Genomic DNA, 20,274 nt, shown 5'->3' with positions numbered 1-20,274 from the left:
TGCCTGGGACCAAGGTAAGAGGTAGGAAGGCATCATCTCTGTGAGAGGAAAATGCCAGAGAGCACAGGAGCGTGAAACCTGACCCACGGGGACGTGCTCAGCTCTCTGCTCTGCTCCTGGCAGCACCAGTCACTCACTGCATCTCCTCTCAGGCCATGAGGGACCAGAGCCCCAGCCTCATTGGGCAGCCCCTGGCTCCAGCCTGGTGCTGCCACCCCCTGTGCCAGCTCTGGGGCTCCCAGGAGAGACAGAGCAGGAGCAGAGGCACGGAGAGAACAGAGCTGCTCAGCTCTGGCTCCGAGGTGAACACACGGAAGCAGGAAGAGGCTATTTTTAAGTCCTACCTGCAGGCAGAGTGAGGGCAGCCAGTGCCAGGGGCTGCTCCAGCTCCATCTTCTTCTGTTCCACTCCAGGCTCAGCGTGCTGGAGCCAAGAGCAGGCACAAGATGAGTTGCACAAGGAGAAGGAAAACACAATTAAATCAACCCAAGCTGGGAGCTGCTGGCAACAGGGCCCCAGCGTGGGTCACTGGGCTGCCACCATGGCCAGCAGCACTGCCTGCACTCCCTTGGCCAGCAGGAATTGGCCTCGTTGGGGAAAAGTGAGATGGAGTGTTTGCTATAAATACCACTAATCCCTGGGGCTGGGGGGAGTGGTGGTGGCGGGGCCTGGCAACACACAGGGCCAGGGGAAGCTGCACGCTAGAAATTAATTTAAATCCCAGCACTTCACGCAGCCAGAGAAATCCCAGCTGCTGCAGCTGCTGCTCCCGGAGCTCAGGGGTGCACCCCAATACCTCAATGTTAAGAGCTTTGCTCCTCAAGCAGCCCCATGGCAGGGACTTGTCCCAGTTCATCCCACCTCTGTGCCAACTCTGCTGTTGGCCCAACCTCAGCGAGTGCAGGATGGGGGGTGGAGATCTGTCAGTGTTGGGAGGGTGTGGGGAGCACACCAGGAGCCCCCATAGCCTCACTGCAGACAGAGGAGACCCCAGCCCTGCTCTGGCTGGGTGCCAAGGCAGTTCCTTCCCCTCACAGCTCTGCCTGGCAGTGGATGCCCACGGGCAGCTGCAGGCAGGGTGGACATGTGACAATGGTGACCCTGCTTGGCCCCAGCCTGGCTGTGCTGTGGAGATCCACAGCCAGAGCTGGGGTCTGCTCCCAGCCTTGGGCTCCTCATTTTGGCTTGAGGTAAGAGGCTCAATTCCAAACTCCACCTGGCTCCCTTCACAATGCAGCACACACTAACTCATCTCTGTCCCTCTCCAAACCCCACCACAGCCCCCTCTTCACCTCAGCAGGAATTAGCACACCCATGGCCAACAATGCTGAAACTTTCTTCTTTGTTATTAATGCAAAATGTCATGCTGGTCCTATGGCTGCACATTGCAGAGGTCAGTCCCATGTCCCAGCTTGGCTGGGCTGTCAGTCATCTTCCAATAGAGACACAGAAAAACACTCAAACAGCCTGAGTTTTCCTTTTTTTTTTTTTTAATCTCAAAGGAGAAAATTTGCCTCAAAACCTGCCAGAGGGATTTGCAGTACATGGTCCAAAGGTTTCAAGCTCACAGTCTTGAAAATTCCTCTGGTTTCTCGTGCCTTCTTTAAAAAACAATAAACGGGGAGGACAAAACTATAAAAAAGCAAATGGGGACTGAGCCTGCCCTTGCTTTAAAAAACAGGAGAATCATTTACATGCACATTTTAAAAACACAGGGTCTGAGTGACAGTGACAATGCAGCCAGGCCTACGAGGACACCACTGCACAGTCCTGAATCCACTCCAAAAACGTGGTGAAAGAAGGATGAGCACAGCCTTGCACAGCCTGTGCACATTCACCCCCCAGTCCTTGCTGAGTGCTTCCTTACACGTCAAGGACAGAAAAATTTTCTTCCTCTTGGGGTTTGCGGATCCAGCTGCCGTAGCCCAGCTCTTCCAGCGTGCTGAAGAAGCTGTGCTTGGCTGCCTGGTAAGCTGTGGCTGCCTCCTTGGCATCTGAGTACACAGAGAAACCCTGCAGGTCTTTGCGGTCGTGCTTTGCACACAGCTGCTGGAACAGGGCGAACATTTTCCTCTTGGACACACGAGACACCTCCAGCTTCACACTGGGAAGGAAGACAGTGACAGCAATGAGGGACAGGACACAGAGAAGAGCCAAGAGAAGCAGGGAAAATCCCATGATGGAGGAGCTCTGGGCTTGGCAGGGCTCAGTGGGAGGGTCCAGGAAAGGCAACATTTTGTTTTCCTTCAGGAGTGCTGGCTTATGCCCTGTTTAAAATTCCTCTCTCCAACCCTCCCCATGTGTAGGGTGTTGCCACATTTCTCTTCACAGAGAAAAGCAAGGCATAATTCTTCCCAAGAATATTTCTGGGTTTCACATTCTCTGAACCTCAGAGAACGAAAGAACAATTCTTATCTTATTTGCTGTGCCTGTGTTTGTGCAAAAGTAGAATGCAATATGGAGATTGTTTACCCAGAGTGATGGTGTTTTGTTTTCTTGGCCTATCAGGGACAGGTGTGTGTGCTGGGAGATGCTGTGCAGTTGAGTGCTTGGCAGATTCAGTTAGATGCAATGTAATATAGCATAGAATAATATAGTATAAAAAAGTAATTAATTAGCCTTCTGATAAGATAGACTCAGATGCATCTCATCGGGGGCAAAAATATCCACTATACAGGGTGCTGTAACAGTGCAGAATGTACTCCCCACCTCAGAGCTGCCCCCCTTCCCCCAGGCAGTGCCAGGAAAAGGCAGTGTCAGGAAAGGCTCCTCTTACCCATCTACTTTCCCTTTGGTGCCATCCAAGATTTCCACTTCGCCTTCATCAGCAAGACACCAGTTCACTGATGACTCCTTGGTCTTGCCCGTCTGCCTTGCGGAGTCGTACACGCTGACTCGCCCAACCTGCACAGGAAGGAAGCTTAGCCTGGTCCTGCTGCCTCAGTCTCTTGCCCCTTTCATCCCTCACAGTTTTAGCTCATCCCAAACTTTCCAGAGCCACAAGGAAAAGGTTCTTACTGAGTTGAAGGCTAGAGAAGCACTTTAGTGTCCTTTTTTCCAGCCTAAGACATTGCCAGTAACCCCTAAACTGTGGGGTGACACAAAGAGGGCAGGTTCTTGGGGTTGTCCTGTGTAGGGCCAGGAGCCAGACCTCATGAGACATTGTGAGTCCCTTCCAACTCCTTGACTGTGTGATTTTGTGCTTCTGGTGACTAATTCTTGCCCCTGGTTGGAGGGCTGCTGCACAATGAGCCTCCCTGCAGAGCACCTCAGGGACCCCCAAACACACGGGCAAAGATGAAGAAGTGCCACAGCTGCAGTACCTCAGGGTGGTTGATGTGATATGGAGCCTGGAGCTTTTCCTTCAGAGTGCTCCCATCCCTCTCCATACGGCAGCAGATGGCACGGGTCAAGTGACCCTGGCTGTACAAATAACCTGTGGAGACAGAGGTGAAGGTGTGAGGAAACAGGATGGCAGTGATGGACTGGCCAAACCCCAAAAACACTTTGCAGCACTGCTCACAGGCTCCTGAAAGCTCACAGCATGTGGATCAGCACAGCTATGTGTATCGTGGGTCTGAAGACTGCAACACTTCTCACTCAAGACACAAACATGCAGTTTTTGTCTCACTCTCCTAGATCACACGTGCCTCCTAAAAATCCAGAACTTTGCAGAGACACTGACCATACCCACAGCTTAAAATCCATAGATTCCCTTTGCATTTTCAAACAGCTCTTCTGCCAAGAAAGACATTTCAATCTGTAACTCTTACACCCTCCACTTTGCCATCAGATGATCTGGCACTGCAGCCTAGTTTTACCCTGAGAGGACAGAGGGTTTCTCACCAAGTGTCAGAGAGTGGAGATAAACTGGCTCCAGGAAGTGTGACAGCAATGCCCCTTGCAAGCCCAGAACATTCCAGCGTAAGATTTTGTCGCTGCAGGACATGGTCCGTAAGCGCTCCCCGTGCTGGATCCCGTCCCACGTGGGCACAATGTCACTTGACTCCACAGGAATGGTGCCTTCCCCTGCACCAGAGAAGAAAAAAGCTTTTCTGTGTAGTGTCAGACAGTCAATAAATCAAAACCCCATCAGCAACTGCTTGGGAAACTTCTGGATAACCCAGAGTGAACTCAAGTTTGACACCAGGTTCAGGGAACAATCTGGCATTCAGTATTGGGTACTGATGAGTAATTTTCAACATGGCTGAAGCAGAATAGAACTTTGCTTGAAAGGCAGGACACAGACCTAGATCTGAGCTTTGCATCACACTTCACAAAGCATGGCAGTGCAATAGGCAGGGCTGGGAAGGGGAAAGGGACTCTCTCTAAAGCCTTCCTGGGAAGGGGAAAGGGATTCTCTCTAAAGCCTTCCATCTACCTCTCCTGGTTCCTGAATGCTTCAAATCCCACAGCAGCACATAGAGAGGGGTAAGGAAGCTCTGGAGCACCAGAAAGGCTCCCAGGAGAGGACTGAAGCCACCCCATGGTGCAGGGAGTGACTGCACTCACCATTCTCCACCTTGGTCCGCAGCTTGCCTTGCTTGGGGTTCTCAAAGAGAGGCTGATGTTGGGGCTGTCCCATCTCATTTGGCTGATCACTGCAGGATTTATCAAAGAGTGCTCCATCCCCACATGGTGCTGTGCTAGAAAAAAACCCTCCTGGTTAGCCCTGACTGTAAAGGAAACAGCCAGGGCCAGGGGCATGACAGTGCTGCTGATACCAGTCATTCAACCCCCTCACCAACCTGACATAGAGGTGGAAGGTAACACTGCTCTTTATTTTGAGTTTCTGTCCTCCTGCTTGCTCAAAAATGCTCTCTTCTGCAGAGGAAGGATTAGATGGGTCATACTTCATCAGCTCACTGTAAAGAAACCTGAAAAAAAAGAAAACACCATCCTGTCAAAAGGCTGCTCTGCTTCTCAGACAACAAGTGCTTCAACTGACAGGCAGGGTCCCACACCACCCATCCCTGCCACATGGAAGAGCAGACACCAGGAGCTGTGGCTCAGGATGCCTGGGAAGCCAGCAATGCTTGATGTACAAAAAGGGCAAAAAATCCAGCAGATTTTCTGCCATGCAGAGGACAAGCAGTAGAAAAGCAGGATCCTGTCCAGGTGCTGCTCTCATGCATCTGATACCAGTCTGAAGAAGACTTCAAGGTTGTTAACCAGCACCTTTAGTCAGCAGCAAGTTTGCATTAAAAGTAAACAACCCTGCAGGCAGCTGAATTCAAGTGGTATTAGAAGGAGCCCACGATCTGTTCACACTGATGGGTCTTTTATGGCTGATTCTGGCCAGGGAAAACCCTGAGGTCTCCAACACTGTGTCAAGGACTAAAGAAAAACTGCAGCCTCCCAGACAGTCCTTGAGCAGAGCCTGTGCAGGGACTGATTGTGCAAGGAGAGGCAGAGTTCACTCTGCTGTGCCAGAGCAGCCACTGCTGTCAAGATTAACAGCTGAAAGCAGACAGTAAGCAAGATGCAATCCTGATTCATCACTTCCCAGGGACCTGCCCTCAACACTTCCCCTTGCTCAGGAATGCAGAGCACAATGGCAGCACACAAAGGCTTGGAGGAAGCAGCTGATTTTTTGTTCATAACTGAAGGACAGATGTTAACCAAACAGTCCAGCTTCATCTCACTTTAGGTTTCAAAAACTAAAAGGTGCCACAGTGAATGTGGGAGGGGAAGAGGAAGAAAAGAATTGTGTAGTTTAGTTGTGTAGAAAGGGGAAAACCCTTTCCAGCTTCTGAAAAACATGTTAATTATCAAAGCTAACATATGCAGTATGTTTTCATGAATCCTTCTACAGAAAGGCCAGGAGAACAAGCCTGCAGTGGCTTGGTGTGGCAGGGGCTGTCCCCAGGCTGGAGAGCTTCCTGTACATCAGCCCAGCAGCTTCAGCAGGAGCCTTAACATTGAGCACATCAGATGCAGCCCTTGGGCTCCTGGCAAGTCTCCCATTCAGTTCTTATTTGGGCATCATTCAGGTATGGCCCCTTCTTATCAGAAATAACTTCCCTTTATTCAACAACACAAGTGAACAGTGTCTGAGGATCACAGCATCCCTCAGCACAGCAAAAATCAAGGTGTGTGTTTCAGCTACATCCCTCCAGAATGGGAGAGCAGCTCCTGGCAGGCCTCTCTCCTTTTCCTTTTGAGTTTCCCCTTTTCTCACCTCACAAAGCCTCTTCGAGAAATGATTTCTGCATGACAGTCATTCACTGTCTCCCCCTTCAAGCTTAGCTCTTCTCCTTTCACACAGCGATTACCTGAAACAAACAAACAAAGAATTAAATACTAGGGCAGGTATCAAAGTCAAGATGGCTTCAGAGACAGAGGAAGGCAATCTTATTTCTTTGGGCTCTTGACCAGCAGCACCAGCACGAGCACCCTGCCTATTAAATCACTGTCACAAGCACTTAAATGTCACCACGTTTCTCTTCACAGAGAAAAGCAAGGCACAATTCTTCCCAAGAATATTTCTGAGATTCACTTTCTCTGAACTTCAGAGAAAGGAAAAACAATTCTTATCTTATTTGCTGTGCCTGTGTGTGCCAAAGTAGAATGCAATATGGAGACTGTCTCCTCAGAGTGATGGTGTTTTGTTTCCTTGGCCTATCAGGGCCAAGCATATGTGTGTGTGTGTGTGGACTGAGTCACAAGATTCTGTGCAGTTGTGTGCAGAGTTGAGTGCTTGGTAGATTCAGTTTAGATGTAATGTAATATAATGTAATATAGTATAATAAAGTAATTAATTAACCTTCTGACTAGACTGAATCCTTCTCATCATTCTCTCCCCTCGTCAGGGATTTCCCTGCAAATTCTATAATTAAGAAAATAAAGGGATGCCACTTAAGGACAGACAGACTTAAACTGCCATGAGTTTTGGGGGACTGTACCTTCCTGAGGGTTTTTCAGCCCATCACCCCAGGTAGAAGCCTGGCAGCACAGCAGAGAGGGAGATAAGGTACGTGCAGCTGGGAGAAACTGGGGGATTGTGTGCACATAAGGAACCCATGCTCTGCTGCACAGAGCAGGACACAGCAATGCAAGCAAAGATTAAGAGCACTATAGCTGCAGGCACATTTGCTTTGTTCTCTCTCTCTCTAACCAGATCACTCATGACACCATGCGAGCCCGGGGAACGTTCTGTACCCTCTCTCAGGAAGCCTACAGCAACAGCCACTCCTGAACCACGGCTGACAGGGAAACCTGGCATGAAGGGAGCTCAGAGTGTGCTGAAGGAGCTGCTCATACCTGTTCCAATGCTGACCACCACTCCCAGGCCCTGTTCTCCTCTCCTCATGACGATGGCAGCCAGGATCTTGCGGCCCAGCAGGCTGTGCTGGAGGCGAGCTGTGAGCGAGCTGAAGCGCTGGTGGCTCAGCATGGCCAGCTGATCGTGCAGGGTGCTGCCACTCACAGGGAGCTGGGATGGGGACAACAGCACAGGACATGTGTGTGAGCAGGTCACACCACACAGCTCAAGTCTCACTGGGGTATTTTATGAAAAATCCCTTCTCCTGGCAAGCCTCAGCTTCTCAATGGTTTGCTCCTCTGGAATGTGATTTGGAAAGCTGTTTACCCAGCATGTGTTGGGACTCAGGTCAGTCACAGGTTTTTATCATCGTTTTTTCCTAGACTTCTGATGTCTCCTTTCTCTTTCTTTAGTATAGTTTTAGTATATAATTTTCATTTACTATCATATCTCATATAATAATAAATCAGCCTTCTGAGAACTTGGAGTCAAGTCTCATCTCTCACCTCATCCTGGGGACCCTCACAGCAATTTGGTGACCACACTCAAGGGTGAGCTAACACTCTTTAGCACAGCTTTGTAGAAATGTGCTCCTTGTTGAAGGAGTGACAAAACTACCTTCTTGTCTCCTTAAAAAGGAAATAAGCCCAGAAGTTTAACTCTTCGTTTAGGTGAAAAAGGCACCTCAGAGGACCTGGGGGACTTCAACCTTAAAGGAGCTGGGATGGGACAACAGCACAGGACATGAGCAGGTCACACCACACAGCTCAAGTCTCACTGGGGTATTTCATGAAAAATCCCTTCACCAGGATTTCTTCTCCTGGCAAGCCTCAGCTTCTCAATGGTTTGCTCCTTTGGAATGTGATTTGGAAAGCTGTTTACCCAGCATGAGTCGGGACTCTGGTCAGTCACAGGTTTTTATCATCATTTTTTCCTAGACTTCTGATGTCTCCTTTCTCTTTCTTAAGTATAGTTTTAGTATATAATTTTCATTTACTATCATGTCTCATATAATAATAAATCAGCCTTCTGAGAACTTGGAGCCAAGTCTCATCTCTCACCTCATCCTGGGGACCCTCACAGCAACTTGGTGACCACACTCAAGGGTGAGCTAACACTCTTTAGCACAGCTTTGAAGAAATGTGCTCCTTGTTGAAGGAGTGACAAAACTACCTTCTTGTCTCCTTAAAAAGGAAATAAGCCCAGAAGTATTACTCTTCATTTAGGTGAAAAAGGCACCTCAGAGGACCCTGGGGACTTCAAACTTAAGGATAGCTGATTGGACAGAAGCCAAAAAGTCCCACCTAGGCAATTTACTAGAAAAAGAAGAGAATAAAGAAACTAATTGCTTTTATGAGGTGTTTTACTAGGGGCAGGAGGGCCTCTTGCACTTGGATTGCTTCTTTTTTGTAAAGAGTTTTGTTATTTTGCTTTTTATTAAAACTCTTTTGCTTCCAGCACTGCCACAGAAGCCATTTTGCTGATTTTATGCCTTTTAAAGTAGCTGAGTTATCTTGGTGTGATACAGATCTCCAAGAGCTTACAGGAAACTCCTATTTCACAGCTTTCCAAGCAGAAGGCACAGAAAACCCTGAGCTTTGGGCAGTGCTGTGTCAAGGGGTGGGTGAAGTTCTTTTTTAGGTATTTCTGGGAAAACCTCCAAGGTTTTGAGCTCTGCTTTAGCTATGTCAGAGACAGCAGCAAACAACATGGGCTGAGGAATGGCCTCCTGAGAATGCCAGGGAAAACCCTGAGCAAGAAGGAACAAAACCAACCTCCCTATTTGCAGAGACTCAGCCAAGGAAATCTGTTCCTGGCTTTGGAGGAATTGCTCCTCTGGCTGCCTGTGAGGAGAGTGCACAGTCATTCCAGCACAGACCAAGCCATCTCCTCCAGCAGTGCTGACTGACAAATCCTCCCTGATGGCTTTGTTATTTAGAGCCCCAGCTGCTGTGCTCAGTTGTGCTGCCTGGAATGAGGCTTTTCAGAGCTCACAACACTCTAAGTGTGATTTATATCAGCCCAAGTTTGGGACAGCCATCCTGACATAACCAGGGCTTTGTGTTTAACTGATGCGTGAATTTTTTGAGCAGACACACAATTTTTAATGCAGCACAAAGAAATAATAAAAAAGTAATATAATTTAAAAAAAGCATGTTCCTACTCTACCACAGGAACATATTTTAGTAGCTTGTGGAAGAATCTGATAATAATTTAGCCCTAAAGCAGAGGCCTGTAGGACAGAAGGGTATGCCTGAGGAAACATTTAACCCACTTCAGGAAAACCACATCAGGTTATCAACGTCTGCAAAGAACAAAGTGATCTCAGCTGATTTTGAAAGCATTTTTTGGTTGGACTGAGAGGAGGGGGACAGGCAGCACTATCACACAAGCCCAGCTTTGGCACAAGATTCACCTCAGTGATGCTCATCCCTTCCATGCGCTCGGTCTTCTCTGATTCCCCAATGAGGACTCTGAGAGCTGCATCAGCTGCCTCCTGCTTGCCCTGCTTCTTGCTGTGTGCAGTCACAGCTGGGAACCAGCGGCCTCCAACCTTTGCCTGATACACAAACCTACAAAGAAACAAAGAAACACGTGGATTGCAGTTTGTTTTTTTACATTTCTCGAAGTGGAGAGAGGAGGAAATCAGAGGGACAAGATTTGGCAGAGGCAGCAGCTAGCTCTGTTGCCATCTCAAAAGGCAGCAGCTATTTTGAACTTTCTGCAGCACAAAACTTCCTTCAGCTAGATGCTGCTACTTACTTGGGGTCATGGGGAGGTCCTGACTGGTCAATGAGTTTGAACTCTGCAGCAAACCCGTTGGAACGGGCGTATTCCAGCAGGCCACTGACAGGATTGACGTTCAGATATTTGATAAGCTCCCCAACACCCTTTGTTTTCACTGCTTTGGATTCATCTGGAGTGGCAATATTGTGCATGGACTGGTCACTGAGGGGCTTCACAACAGGCTAGAGCAGAGTTAGACAGGAGAAGACTGTTAAACACTGAGCAGCTGCATTTAGTGCAGGAAACCTCAGCCCCACATGACCTTGTGGGGTGAAATCCAGCAGAATAGGAAATATAAGGGGGGGGGACACCCAATTCCAAACACTTGGGTCATATAAAAAAGCTCTTTATACCTGTTCAGGCAAGACACGGGGTAAAGACTCTCCAGAAAGGATCTTCACAGCAACTTCTGCTGCCATTTGCTTTGCTCCCTTCTTGCTGTTTCCTACCACAGCAGGGAAAATTTGGTCACCCATTTTCACACAGTAGCTGAACCTGACAGGACATTATAGTACATGAAAAGTGTTAACCATAGGTGTCTCAATCTGGTTATTATCCCCACGTCCCACTTCCAGATAAATCCTTCTGGGTTATCTCCAACTAAAATCTACTGTGATGGCCTTAAACACTTCCAGTAGAGCACCTCCAGGAAGGGTACAGGACTGGAACCCCCTCCTGCTCTGGTAGAAGAAGCAGCACCCTTTCTCTGAGAAAGGGCATTGCTCTGGGTCTCCTTCTGGAACTAGATATCATGCCCAGAATCCTTGGCTAAGAGAAGCACTCAGCTAGGTCAGTGACAAATCCAGCAATGTGGGCAGCAAGCTGAAGGGGAAGGAGAGTGAAGAAACAATTTCCAGCCTCCCTCAAAGCTGAAAGAACAAGCCATACCTAGGATCATGAGGTGGGCCTTCCTGAGAGAGCAGCTGGAATTCAATGATGTTCCCTGATTTTTGACCATACTCCATTAATATGCTGATAGGGTGCTTCCCAGGAAGCAGGTTGAGGGGAGCTGCTGCAGATGACAGCTCTGGCTCCAGCTGCAAAGGCTACAGCAGGAAGATGGAGGAAATCAGGGTCAGACTCAATAGTGTTTGAGCAGCCTCACAAAGTAAAGAAAACAGGACTCACCAGGTCTGGTTCTGAGCTGTTGGAGGGTAATGGCTCCTCACACTTAATTCCACCTTGCCTTCCATTCTCCACTTCACTCATCAGGACCCTCATGGCATTAGCTGCTGCCTCCTGCTTGGCCAATTTTTTGCTCCCTGCTTCTGCTGGTGGGAATTGGCGCCCGTTGATCACTACCTGGAACTTAAACCTTTGAAAGAGAAAACCGAAGGGGTACAGTGAGAAGCAGAAGTGTGGTCTGCTCCAAGAGCAGGCTGCTCTTGGAATTCAGAGAAGAAACAGCCAGCTCCCAGCTGGGTGAGTAAATCCAGGCTGCCATGAGCAGAAGACAAAAATACCAAGGCTATATTACATCATTACATTTCCAGAGCTGTTCACAATAGAGGAGCAGCTCCACATTTTGTTTTGAAGAACAGGATGAATTGTTGTATTCCACCACAGGTGCCTGGAGCAGGTGATGGCTGTGTGCAGACAGCAGCTCTGTGGTGGCTCCTGGCCAGCAATAAGAAAGCTCACAAGCAGCCTGCACTGTTTTATTTGCACCTGGTCATTCAGGGGTCACTCCTGCCTCTGGCATTCTCTTTGAAAGGTGCTGCCTCACATAAACCTCCTGCTTCTGACATTTCTGCCTCCCCCATTCCTGTGACCTCTAACAAACAAGTTGATCTTCCATCCTCCAGCCCTGGAAATCTGCTTCCAAGGAGAGTGGGTAAAACCAGATCTGGAGAGGGATTATGGTGCTGAATCCATTCAGATCCTTTCTTAAAAAAAAAAAAAACAAAACAAAACAAAACAAAAACCCAAACCAAAATAACAACACCCTGGGACTCCATCTTTAGAAATTAGGCCAATTTTCCTGTCTAGCAGATCTATTGACATATTCCAGTGTGGCACATATGGAGATTTTCTTGGTCTTGCTTATGCTCAGTAACAGCCACGATTCTGCAAGGGACTCCAGAGACTGACTGAGCCAACTGCAGTGTCATGCCACATGCTCAGCTCAGAGAATTGGCTCTGACCTGCTACAACACAGAAATGTACACAGTGGGGCCACCTTGTTTAACTTTGTTCTGGGCTCCCTTTACACCATTTCCAGGGTGAGAGCATCTTGAGAGGCACCTCAGAAATACCAGTTTCCCCCATATGGTCAAACTGAAGGCAACTCATTGAGATGGGACCTAGTGAAGAAATTAATCCCATCTTTTCTGCTCAGCATGAGGAATGCCAAAACTGGGCTATCTAGGGTTAAATTTTTGCCTTGCTTTATTTTTTAAGCTGATGCAAGGAATCAATTAGGCTAATCTTTCTGAAATGAAAGAAACATTAATAGCAGGCCCCTTCTGGACAGTTGAGTGGGTGAATTTAGTTAAAGTCAAATCATTTTATGGAAAAAGAGCTCAGGAAAGGCAGGACATTTTCTTACCGTGGCTCATGAGAGGGTCCATTCTGCTCCAGCATGACAAAATCACAGTGTTGGTATGTGTACTGGGAATATTCTGTAAGGCCACTCACTGGGTTCTTCTCCTGACAAGCCATCAGTTTCTCTACAGGTGTACATGGCAAAGCAGTTTCAAACTGGGCAGAATAACTGGGGGAAGACTGAGAATTCATGATGCCTTCTGACTTATCAGGCTGCTTGCTGATAGCATTCAGATCATCTGGGATATCATCTGTGGTCCACGTGCTGTTTTCTGAGTTATCATAATTATTCAAACTGGAGAAGTCAGGCTTAGTGTCCTCAGATGCATCTGCCTCTGTGTCACTGGCACTGCCCTGACCAGCCTGCCCCAAAGGCTGCTGCCCATTTTCTGCACTTTCTTCTTCTTCTTCTTCTTTCACCGCTGCTGGTGAAGCTGCAGTCACCTCTGGGGGATGTGGAGGGACAAAGGAAGAGGGAAGACCTGACTCAGGAGGTGTGGCATCGGCCATCTGCATTATTGTGCTGGCCTTCATCCTCATCTGCATCCTCTCACGTTTCCTGTCTGTCAGGGACCACCGTGGTGGAGTTGCATTCTGCTTGTGGACATCCCCCAGCTTTTCCAGAGCACTAAGAAATGCATTAACATCCTTGGCTCTGGAAAACCCAATGTTCTTGGCAAGATTGAGAGCTGTTGTTTCCACCACACTGTACAAGTAGTTGCAGATTTTCTCCTTTGTCTCAGCCATCTCTGTGTCTCCCAAGCCAAACGTGCTCCGCTCTCCTCCTCTGCTCTCACAATTTGCTGGATCTGTGCAGGTGGCACCGTGATCAGTGGGGCTTCTATCTCTCCCTGAAGCAGGGCTGGCAACCCTCCACAGTGGTGGTGTCTCTCCCTCTTTGTGCAATTTGCCTTCTTTGAGGAGTTTATACAAAACACGGTTGACCTCTTTCTTTTGAGTTCTAAGTTTACGTGCCAGCTCATGAGCCGTGCAAGTCCTCCCCTCCCCGAGCTGCCTGAAAACACTCAGGATTTCTCCTTCATAGCTCTGCCCAGCGAGAGACAGTCTCTGAAAATTCAGCCTCACAGCATCAGACTCTCTCCTGGAGCTCTCCTGCCGGTGGTGCTGCGGAGGGCAGTAGCGAGGCACAGTCCCAAGCCGCGGGTGTTGGCTGGAGAAGAAGCCACGGCCGGCAGCGCTGGGCTGACCTCTGCCTGCAGGAGCCGGTGCCGCAGCCCGCCCGCCTCTGGTGCGCCACTCCTTGTGTGATCCCTGTCCCTGCAACACAGAGACTTCAGCGTCCTGCTCTGCTAGGAAGCGCTGGCGCAAAAAGCTTTCCTGGTTAGTTTCGTGTAGGGTACGAGGGTGGTTAAAAGGACCTCGGTTAGTGCTGGGGTAGCGGTGCCTCGGCTGGGTGGGACAGGAGCCTCTGCCTCGCCCAGTGCCTCTGCTCATAGCGCACTGCTGGGACACGCGGGGGAGCCAGGCTGCTGCTGAGCCGGGACAGGAGCTGCCACTCACTCCGCACTCTCCCGCCCTGAGGAGAGAAAACACAGCGGCTCAGGACACCTTTTCACAAAGACAGCATTTTCACAAAGAACACCTTTTCGCAAAGACAGCATTCCAGAAACGCGGTTTAAACAGCTTCCCGCCTACTGAGGCACTTCAAGCATCTTCTCGCTCGTCAATTGTGTGTCTACTTTTCTAGGAGTCTAAATTAGTCCTGTAAAAAACACAAACGGCAAACTCTTGACTGCCCAGCAGCTCAAATCAATCCCAAGAAGCAGCTTTGCCACTGTTCCTCTCAGGCTCGGTTCCAGCACGGGGCTGGGTGGCCTGCTCAGGATGCACTCCTGAAACACAGCGAGCTCCAGTGTCCTGCCTGCAGGGAGAGGAGAATCTCAGACCTACTTTGCAACCTGAGAAACGAGGGCATGAGGAGGTAAAGGAGAACAAGGAGCTGGAGCGACTTGCATCGTCACACAAACAAGCTCACAATTATTTTCAGATTCGTGGCCAAAACAGGCAGAAATGCCAAGTGTCTTTTCCTCCCTGGACATTATGTGACCTGTAAAGGCAAAACATCACACGACAGGGGAATGAAAGTGATAACATGCAGAGAAACTGGATAGGTGTGCAGCTGGCAATGGTACAACAAGTTTTTTTTCCATTATAGCCCAAATTTCACTCTATCACACAAAGTCGTGCTGCCTCCCCAGGGTACAAGGGTAAGACTAAACTATTAATATTCTTTTTAAAAGTAAGGAATCCAGCCCAGCATATTGTAATTTTCTGATAACGCTTGCTGCAAAACTGAGAGGATAAAGACGAGGAACATGATACACACACTGCCGGGTCCACATCCTGCCTTCTCCTCCTTGACCTCCTTACGGCATCTCTCGTCACAAAGATCAGATTTTCTGATCCAAGTCTCATCTTCATAAAGCTCCCCATCTTCACCAAACACCTCAAGGTCAACCCAAATTTCATTTCTATTAAACAACTGCACTCGGCTGCCTTTACCAGCATTTATTTTTACAACAAACACGGGGAAGGCAGAGTGAAGAGGGACAGGTCTCCACCTCCCCAGCTCCAGGGAGTCCCACTGCTGCCCCCTGCTCAGTGACCCCGTTTTACAAGCGCTCTCTGAGCCAAGGGCAGGGCAAAAACAGGATGAGGACTTTGAAGAAAAAAAAAAACCAAACCCGCTCTTACCTCAGTCTCATCCGCACGCCAAATTATTTTATGAGAAAATACAGAGGGGGGAAAAAGAAAGGCCGAGCCGCAGAAGCGGCACCGGGACAGCGCTAAGATGGCTGCGAGCTCCGTTTCAGTTTCGTTTCCCGCAGCAGCCGCTCCGCTCCGCCCCGCCCCGGGAGCTCGCAGCGGGGGCCGCCCGGGTTTGGGCCTTTCCCAGCCGGGCTCTGGGCCTCGGCAGTGATCAGCAGGGTCCGTACCGGCGGCGGGAAGGGGAACCGGGCAGGGCAGCTCCTTCCGCCGCTCCCTGTGGCGCTGCAGCCCCGCCGGGACGGGGTCCCGGTCCGCACACCGGAGCGGGCTGAGGGAGGGGCTGCGGGAGCACCTGCCCGGGAACGCCTGCCCGGGAGCGCCGGCCCCCTTCAGCTACACCCCAAAGGGCACCCGGGGACCGCGGCAGGACGGCTGCTGCCTGCACCCGTGTCAAACCCCGTTCCCCCGCACCCACGGCGGGAGTGGCGGCACCGGACGAGGCCCCCGAGCCCGGAGGGTGGGCTGGGAGACAGGGCAGCGAGCAGCGAAAGCCGGGAGTCGAGGCTTTTATTTATATCCGCCCTGTGGAAGCCGGTCCCGACAGGGACCTTGGGGAACCCGGACACGGTCACACCGCGGGGCTGCCTGCGCTGGAGACCGCACCACGGCCTGTGCGGCGCGGGCCCCCGGTGCCACCGGGACCGGCGGCCGCTGCGGGACACGGGGGCCCGGAGGGACACACGCAGGCCCGTGGGGGCCCGAACCCGGCCCGCGGCCGCTGCCGCTGCAGGACACACAGGCTCGGAAATACCCACGGGGGCCCGAACCCGGCCCGCGGCCGCTGCAGGACACACAGGCTCGGAAATACCCACGGGGGCCCGAACCCGGCCCGCGGCCGCTGCAGGACACACAGGCTCGGAAATACCCACGGGGACCGGACCCGGCCCGCGGCCGCCCCCTCCCCACGCCCCGGTACCTTGCCGCCGCTGCCGCCGCTGCCGGCGCCCGCTGATGACGCACGCGAGCCCCAGGCGCCTGCGCAGTGAGCCGCGCGGCAACCATCTTTCCCCAGGTCCTAGCGCGGCCATGTTTGGTGCGGGCAGCGCTCGGATGTGCCGGTGCTGCGGGCCCGGCGGGGCTCGGCTTAGTTAGGCCTCTCCTGGAGAGGTAGCACTACCGTCCAGTCCCCCGGGTGAAAGGCAGCGCCGCTCCGGCTGTGCCGCGGGGAGCGGTGGCTTGAGGCGCTGCTGCCCGTGCGGCTCACATGGCGTTCCCCCGGCCCGGGCCGCGCATGCGCCCTGAGCGCCACCGAACGGCACCGGCCCCGCCGTGCCCTCAGGGCTGGGGGGGCTTCTCCCCTCCTCCCTGAGCCCCCAAGGCCCCTGGGACACCCATTTCCTATGGGCTCTGTGTCTGTGGCGTGGCTCTCTCCTCCCTTGGAGCTTCCTTATCCCCTGTGCCCCTCACTGACGTCTCCCAGCGGGGCTCCATTTTCACCCCAGGCTTCCTGTGGGACGCCCCTCACCCCCATTTTAATCCATTATTTTAATGCCGGAGGTGCAGCAAGTCACATCCCTCCCTGTCCGAGGTTCTTTCTAGGCAAACGGAAACGTGGTGACACAAACGGACACATAGGGACACAAGCGGACACATAGGGACACAAACGGACACAAATGGACACGTTCCCCTCCGTGATCCCAAAGCAGGCGCAGCCCTGCTGCCGATGGATCCTCTCTTTCCCGGGCAGTCACCATCCGGACCGTGTGAGTTATAAAATTATAAAATTAGCGGCAGAGAACAGATTGTTCCTGCCTGCTGCTGCACCGCGCTGTCAAATGACAGCCGGGTGTCATTTACCGGCTGGCACCGGGGTCCGAGCGGGCACTGCCCCGGTACCGCCGTTCCAGCTGTCAGCAGCCCCTGTTGGGCAGTGGGCACTGTGGTATTTGTACCTGTGGGTGTGGATCATAACCAAAAGGCTTGGTGTGGAAACTCAGGATATTCCTCTGGCTGCCCTGGAGGACTCGAGACCCTGGCAGGGGGCTCAGAGACCTTGGCACGGAGTTCAGGACACCTGTGCCTTTGATTTTAACCCATGGAAACAATTACCAACGTTGTGCGAAGAGTTACAAGCCACGAGGGTTGGAATAGAATGATAGTGAACTCCACAGGGTGGAAAAGTAGAATTACGGGGTTTTTAGAATGGGGGTTCAAGAGGTAAGATGGAGGAATGTGGGCGTGTCCAGCCTTTCTCCTTCTTGTCCTCCATCTTATGCTGTGATGGTGGCACTTTTGGATTGGTTTGGAGTAGAAACACACTGTCTAACATAGGTGATAGGTACTGGGAAATTATTGTAAATAATGCAAATTTAGTACATTTTAGTATAAAAAGCTAACACCACCTCTGCGGTGGTCAGTGTGCCACAGACTGACTTGCTAGACAGACCTCGGTGGGTCAGAGAAAGAATGTTATAGATAGGAAAAAATAAACAAGCTTGAAAAGCAGAACTTGGAAAGCTCGGCTTTTTCTTCAGTCTTGGGGCCGGGAAAAGGAGACTTTCTAGCACCTCAGGGTCATCTTGACACCAGGGACCTCCTCAGCTTGGGAGCCGACCTGTTTGATGGGTCAGGTTCTTGTTCCAGCCAACAAGTGGCAGGACAAGAGGAAATGGCCTCAGGCTGCACAGGGCAGGTTTAGATCAGATGTTAGGGGATGTTTCTTCAGGGAAGGGGTGATCAGGCACTGGAAGAGGCATCATCCCTGGAAGTGTTCAAAAACTGAGTGGATGTGGCACCTGGGGAGATGGATTAGTGGTGGCCTTGACAGTGATGGGGAATCAATAACTGGAATCAGTGGTTTTACAGGGCTTTTGCAATCTCAGCAAATCTGCAATTCTATAATTCTGCTGCTGTGGCACAACCAGCGAGCAACTATCACATGCAGGATCATCATCTGGGAGTGCCCAGACCCTCTTCTGCCTGAGTGGTGAGTGTGGAGGGAGCCAGGAGGGTTGGCCATGGCTTCTGGGTGAATTTTAGGGGCCCATCTTCCTACATTTGTCCATGAATGGGCAAAACATACCAAGACAAGCTCCTCAGAGCACCCTGTGTGTCCCAATGGAGTGGCAGCTGGATGTTCCTTTAGGTGGGGACCATAACCCACTGTGGGCTCTTCCCTGCAGCTTTCCAAGGCATTTCAATGAATCTGGAGTAGTGGCAGGGTGCAGAAATGGTGAGTCAGACCCCAGAATTGCCAGGCTCAGCTGCTGCTCGTGTTCAGTGAAGGTTGTGGATTGTTTAGGGTTTGGGGATTTTTTTTTTTCAGATTATTTCTGGATTTAGAGATTCTGGGGCTTCTGTGTCATAGTGTGGTTTTGGTGAGGGGTTTTTCCTGTAATGGAGAGACTCCTTGCCTAAAGAAGAGCTCCTCACACTCACTGAAGCTGTCACATCTGTTCCTGGAGGGTCTGGGAGCACAAAGGTTCCTCCCTGGGACGAGGCTGATGGCAAACACTGGGGTCACAATACACATCAGCAGTGTCTCCCCTCCACTCCACTGAACAGCACACAGAGCACACAACTACCCACTCCTCAATCTGTTCTTTTTTTTTCCTTTTTTCCACCCTCTTTTAATTGCTGGTGATCCCTCCCAAGCTTTGCTCCAGGCTCAGTGATGTGATTCATCTTGGCTGCTGTGGAGATGGAATGGGAAGGTTCCAGCACTGACATAGCTGCTCATGAAATCCTCTGCTGCTGGCATTGTTGGGCCGTGTATCCTTTAGAATTGCAACACCCCAAACCTGACAAACAGGCCCTTCATCCACACGAGCTCCTTCTCCTTTCTCCTTCTTTATGGAAAATTGGCAGGCTCCCAACCTGTTTCCATAGGAACGGGCTGGGAGAGCAGGAGACCTCCAGCTGCTGAAGTCCCAGCATTAACACAGCCACGGCATCTGCCTGGCCGTGACAGGAGCTCCTGCAGCCTCTGGAGACTGCAGCCATGGGGAAAACACTCATTTTGTGGTGGAGATAAGGAGCTGATAACTAGCTTACCTGAGGCCGCCTGGCTGATTTTGGTGCAGGGTGGAAAAAGCTCCATTATTGGCACTTGGATGCTGAGTCTCATCCTGCTCCCCTGCTTCTTTGGGGGCTGCCCCAAACCTCCCACGTTCCCCAGGCTCAGCAGAGGCTTCCCCGCAGGATGGCAGCATTTCACTAAAGCTCCAGCATCAGCTGGAGATGCCTCAGGTGTCTGCTTGGATTTGCTTCCCTCTTATGAAATGGAAAAGAGAGGAAATAAATTGTGGCACAGCTCCCCCGCCTGACTTTCTGCTCGGGTGCCAGTTACCAGCTCAGGCTATTGTTCTGCAGAGTTTCATTTTAAGCTCCTTTATTAGACACTCTAAAATATCACTTCCTTGCTCTTGCAAACAGCCTGTTCCTGCAGGAGAGATTTGTGCTTCTTAGTCAGCTGATGGTGGTTTCCAAGGGAAGGCAGCCCTGGGAGTGGTGGTTTCTCACCTGCTCTGCTGCTGTTTGATCCCCTCTCTGCCCCAGGGCCAGGCTGTGCTCTCACACTGCTGCTAAGAGGTGCAATTAGGGTTTGGCCCCCTTGCAGAAGCTCCCATCAAACACTCCAGGCTCCTCATATGAGAAGTGAGGAGCTGGGCTGAGCTGGTTCCCACGTCCTTCTAAGTGCTGCACTTTCTCCGGTCTGTCTGCACATGCACAGCTGGGAACTGACATGGAAAATCTTCCTAACCCTACAGCATCCGTTCCCCTAGGAGGGAAAAATGCTTTATTTCCTTCCAGTGGATTTTTATGGAGCAGGTAATACCTGGGAGGTGCTGCTCCATTCTGAGCCTGTGGCCCTGGTATGAGCACCAGAGCAAGGAGCTGCTTCCAGAAAGGTCCTTTTTTTCTGCTTTGCTCTCTATTGCTCCCAACAG

General features: G+C 51.0%; 1 protein-coding gene across 2 annotated transcripts; it reads right to left on the bottom strand.

The window, feature by feature from the left end:
• Positions 1-1,472: 1,472 nt before the first annotated feature.
• Positions 1,473-16,519, bottom strand: ADAR (adenosine deaminase RNA specific). Of its 2 annotated transcripts, none has more exons than XM_063176223.1 (15): positions 16,302-16,519; positions 12,600-14,132; positions 11,180-11,366; positions 10,940-11,097; positions 10,405-10,546; positions 10,028-10,233; positions 9,681-9,837; positions 7,264-7,435; positions 6,182-6,275; positions 4,749-4,877; positions 4,513-4,646; positions 3,847-4,029; positions 3,324-3,436; positions 2,777-2,904; positions 1,473-2,104 (listed from the first exon to the last, which is right to left on the bottom strand). In XM_063176223.1, exons 1-15 carry the CDS (start codon positions 16,385-16,387, stop codon positions 1,864-1,866), a joined length of 3,663 nt encoding a protein of 1,220 aa, XP_063032293.1. In that variant the 5' UTR covers positions 16,388-16,519; the 3' UTR covers positions 1,473-1,863. The 2 variants fall into 2 exon arrangements, with proteins under 2 accessions (XP_063032293.1, XP_063032294.1); XM_063176224.1 differs by lacking the exon at positions 16,302-16,519 and adding an exon at positions 15,311-15,439.
• Between the last annotated feature and the right edge of the window lie 3,755 nt (positions 16,520-20,274).

This window comes from Melospiza melodia, chromosome 25, assembly GCF_035770615.1.
Source record: "Melospiza melodia melodia isolate bMelMel2 chromosome 25, bMelMel2.pri, whole genome shotgun sequence".
Lineage (NCBI taxonomy): Eukaryota > Metazoa > Chordata > Aves > Passeriformes > Passerellidae > Melospiza > Melospiza melodia.
The sequence above is the reverse complement of the archived record's forward strand: the minus strand, read 5'-3'. Positions and strand labels throughout refer to the sequence as shown.

What these genes read in the sequence shown, in the direction of transcription:
- ADAR (XM_063176223.1), bottom strand. Translation starts at nt 16,387, where the DNA reads ATGGTTGCCGCGCGGCTCACTGCGCAGGCGCCTGGGGCTCGCGTGCGT. An exon ending in ATCACATCAACCACCCTGAG is followed by an intron (nt 2,905 to 3,323) that starts GTACTGCAGCTG and finishes CTTCCTGTGCAG; the next exon opens with GTTGGGCGAGTCAGCGTGTA. An exon ending in ACCAAAGGGAAAGTAGATGG is followed by an intron (nt 2,105 to 2,776) that starts GTAAGAGGAGCC and finishes CTTCCTTCCCAG; the next exon opens with TGTGAAGCTGGAGGTGTCTC.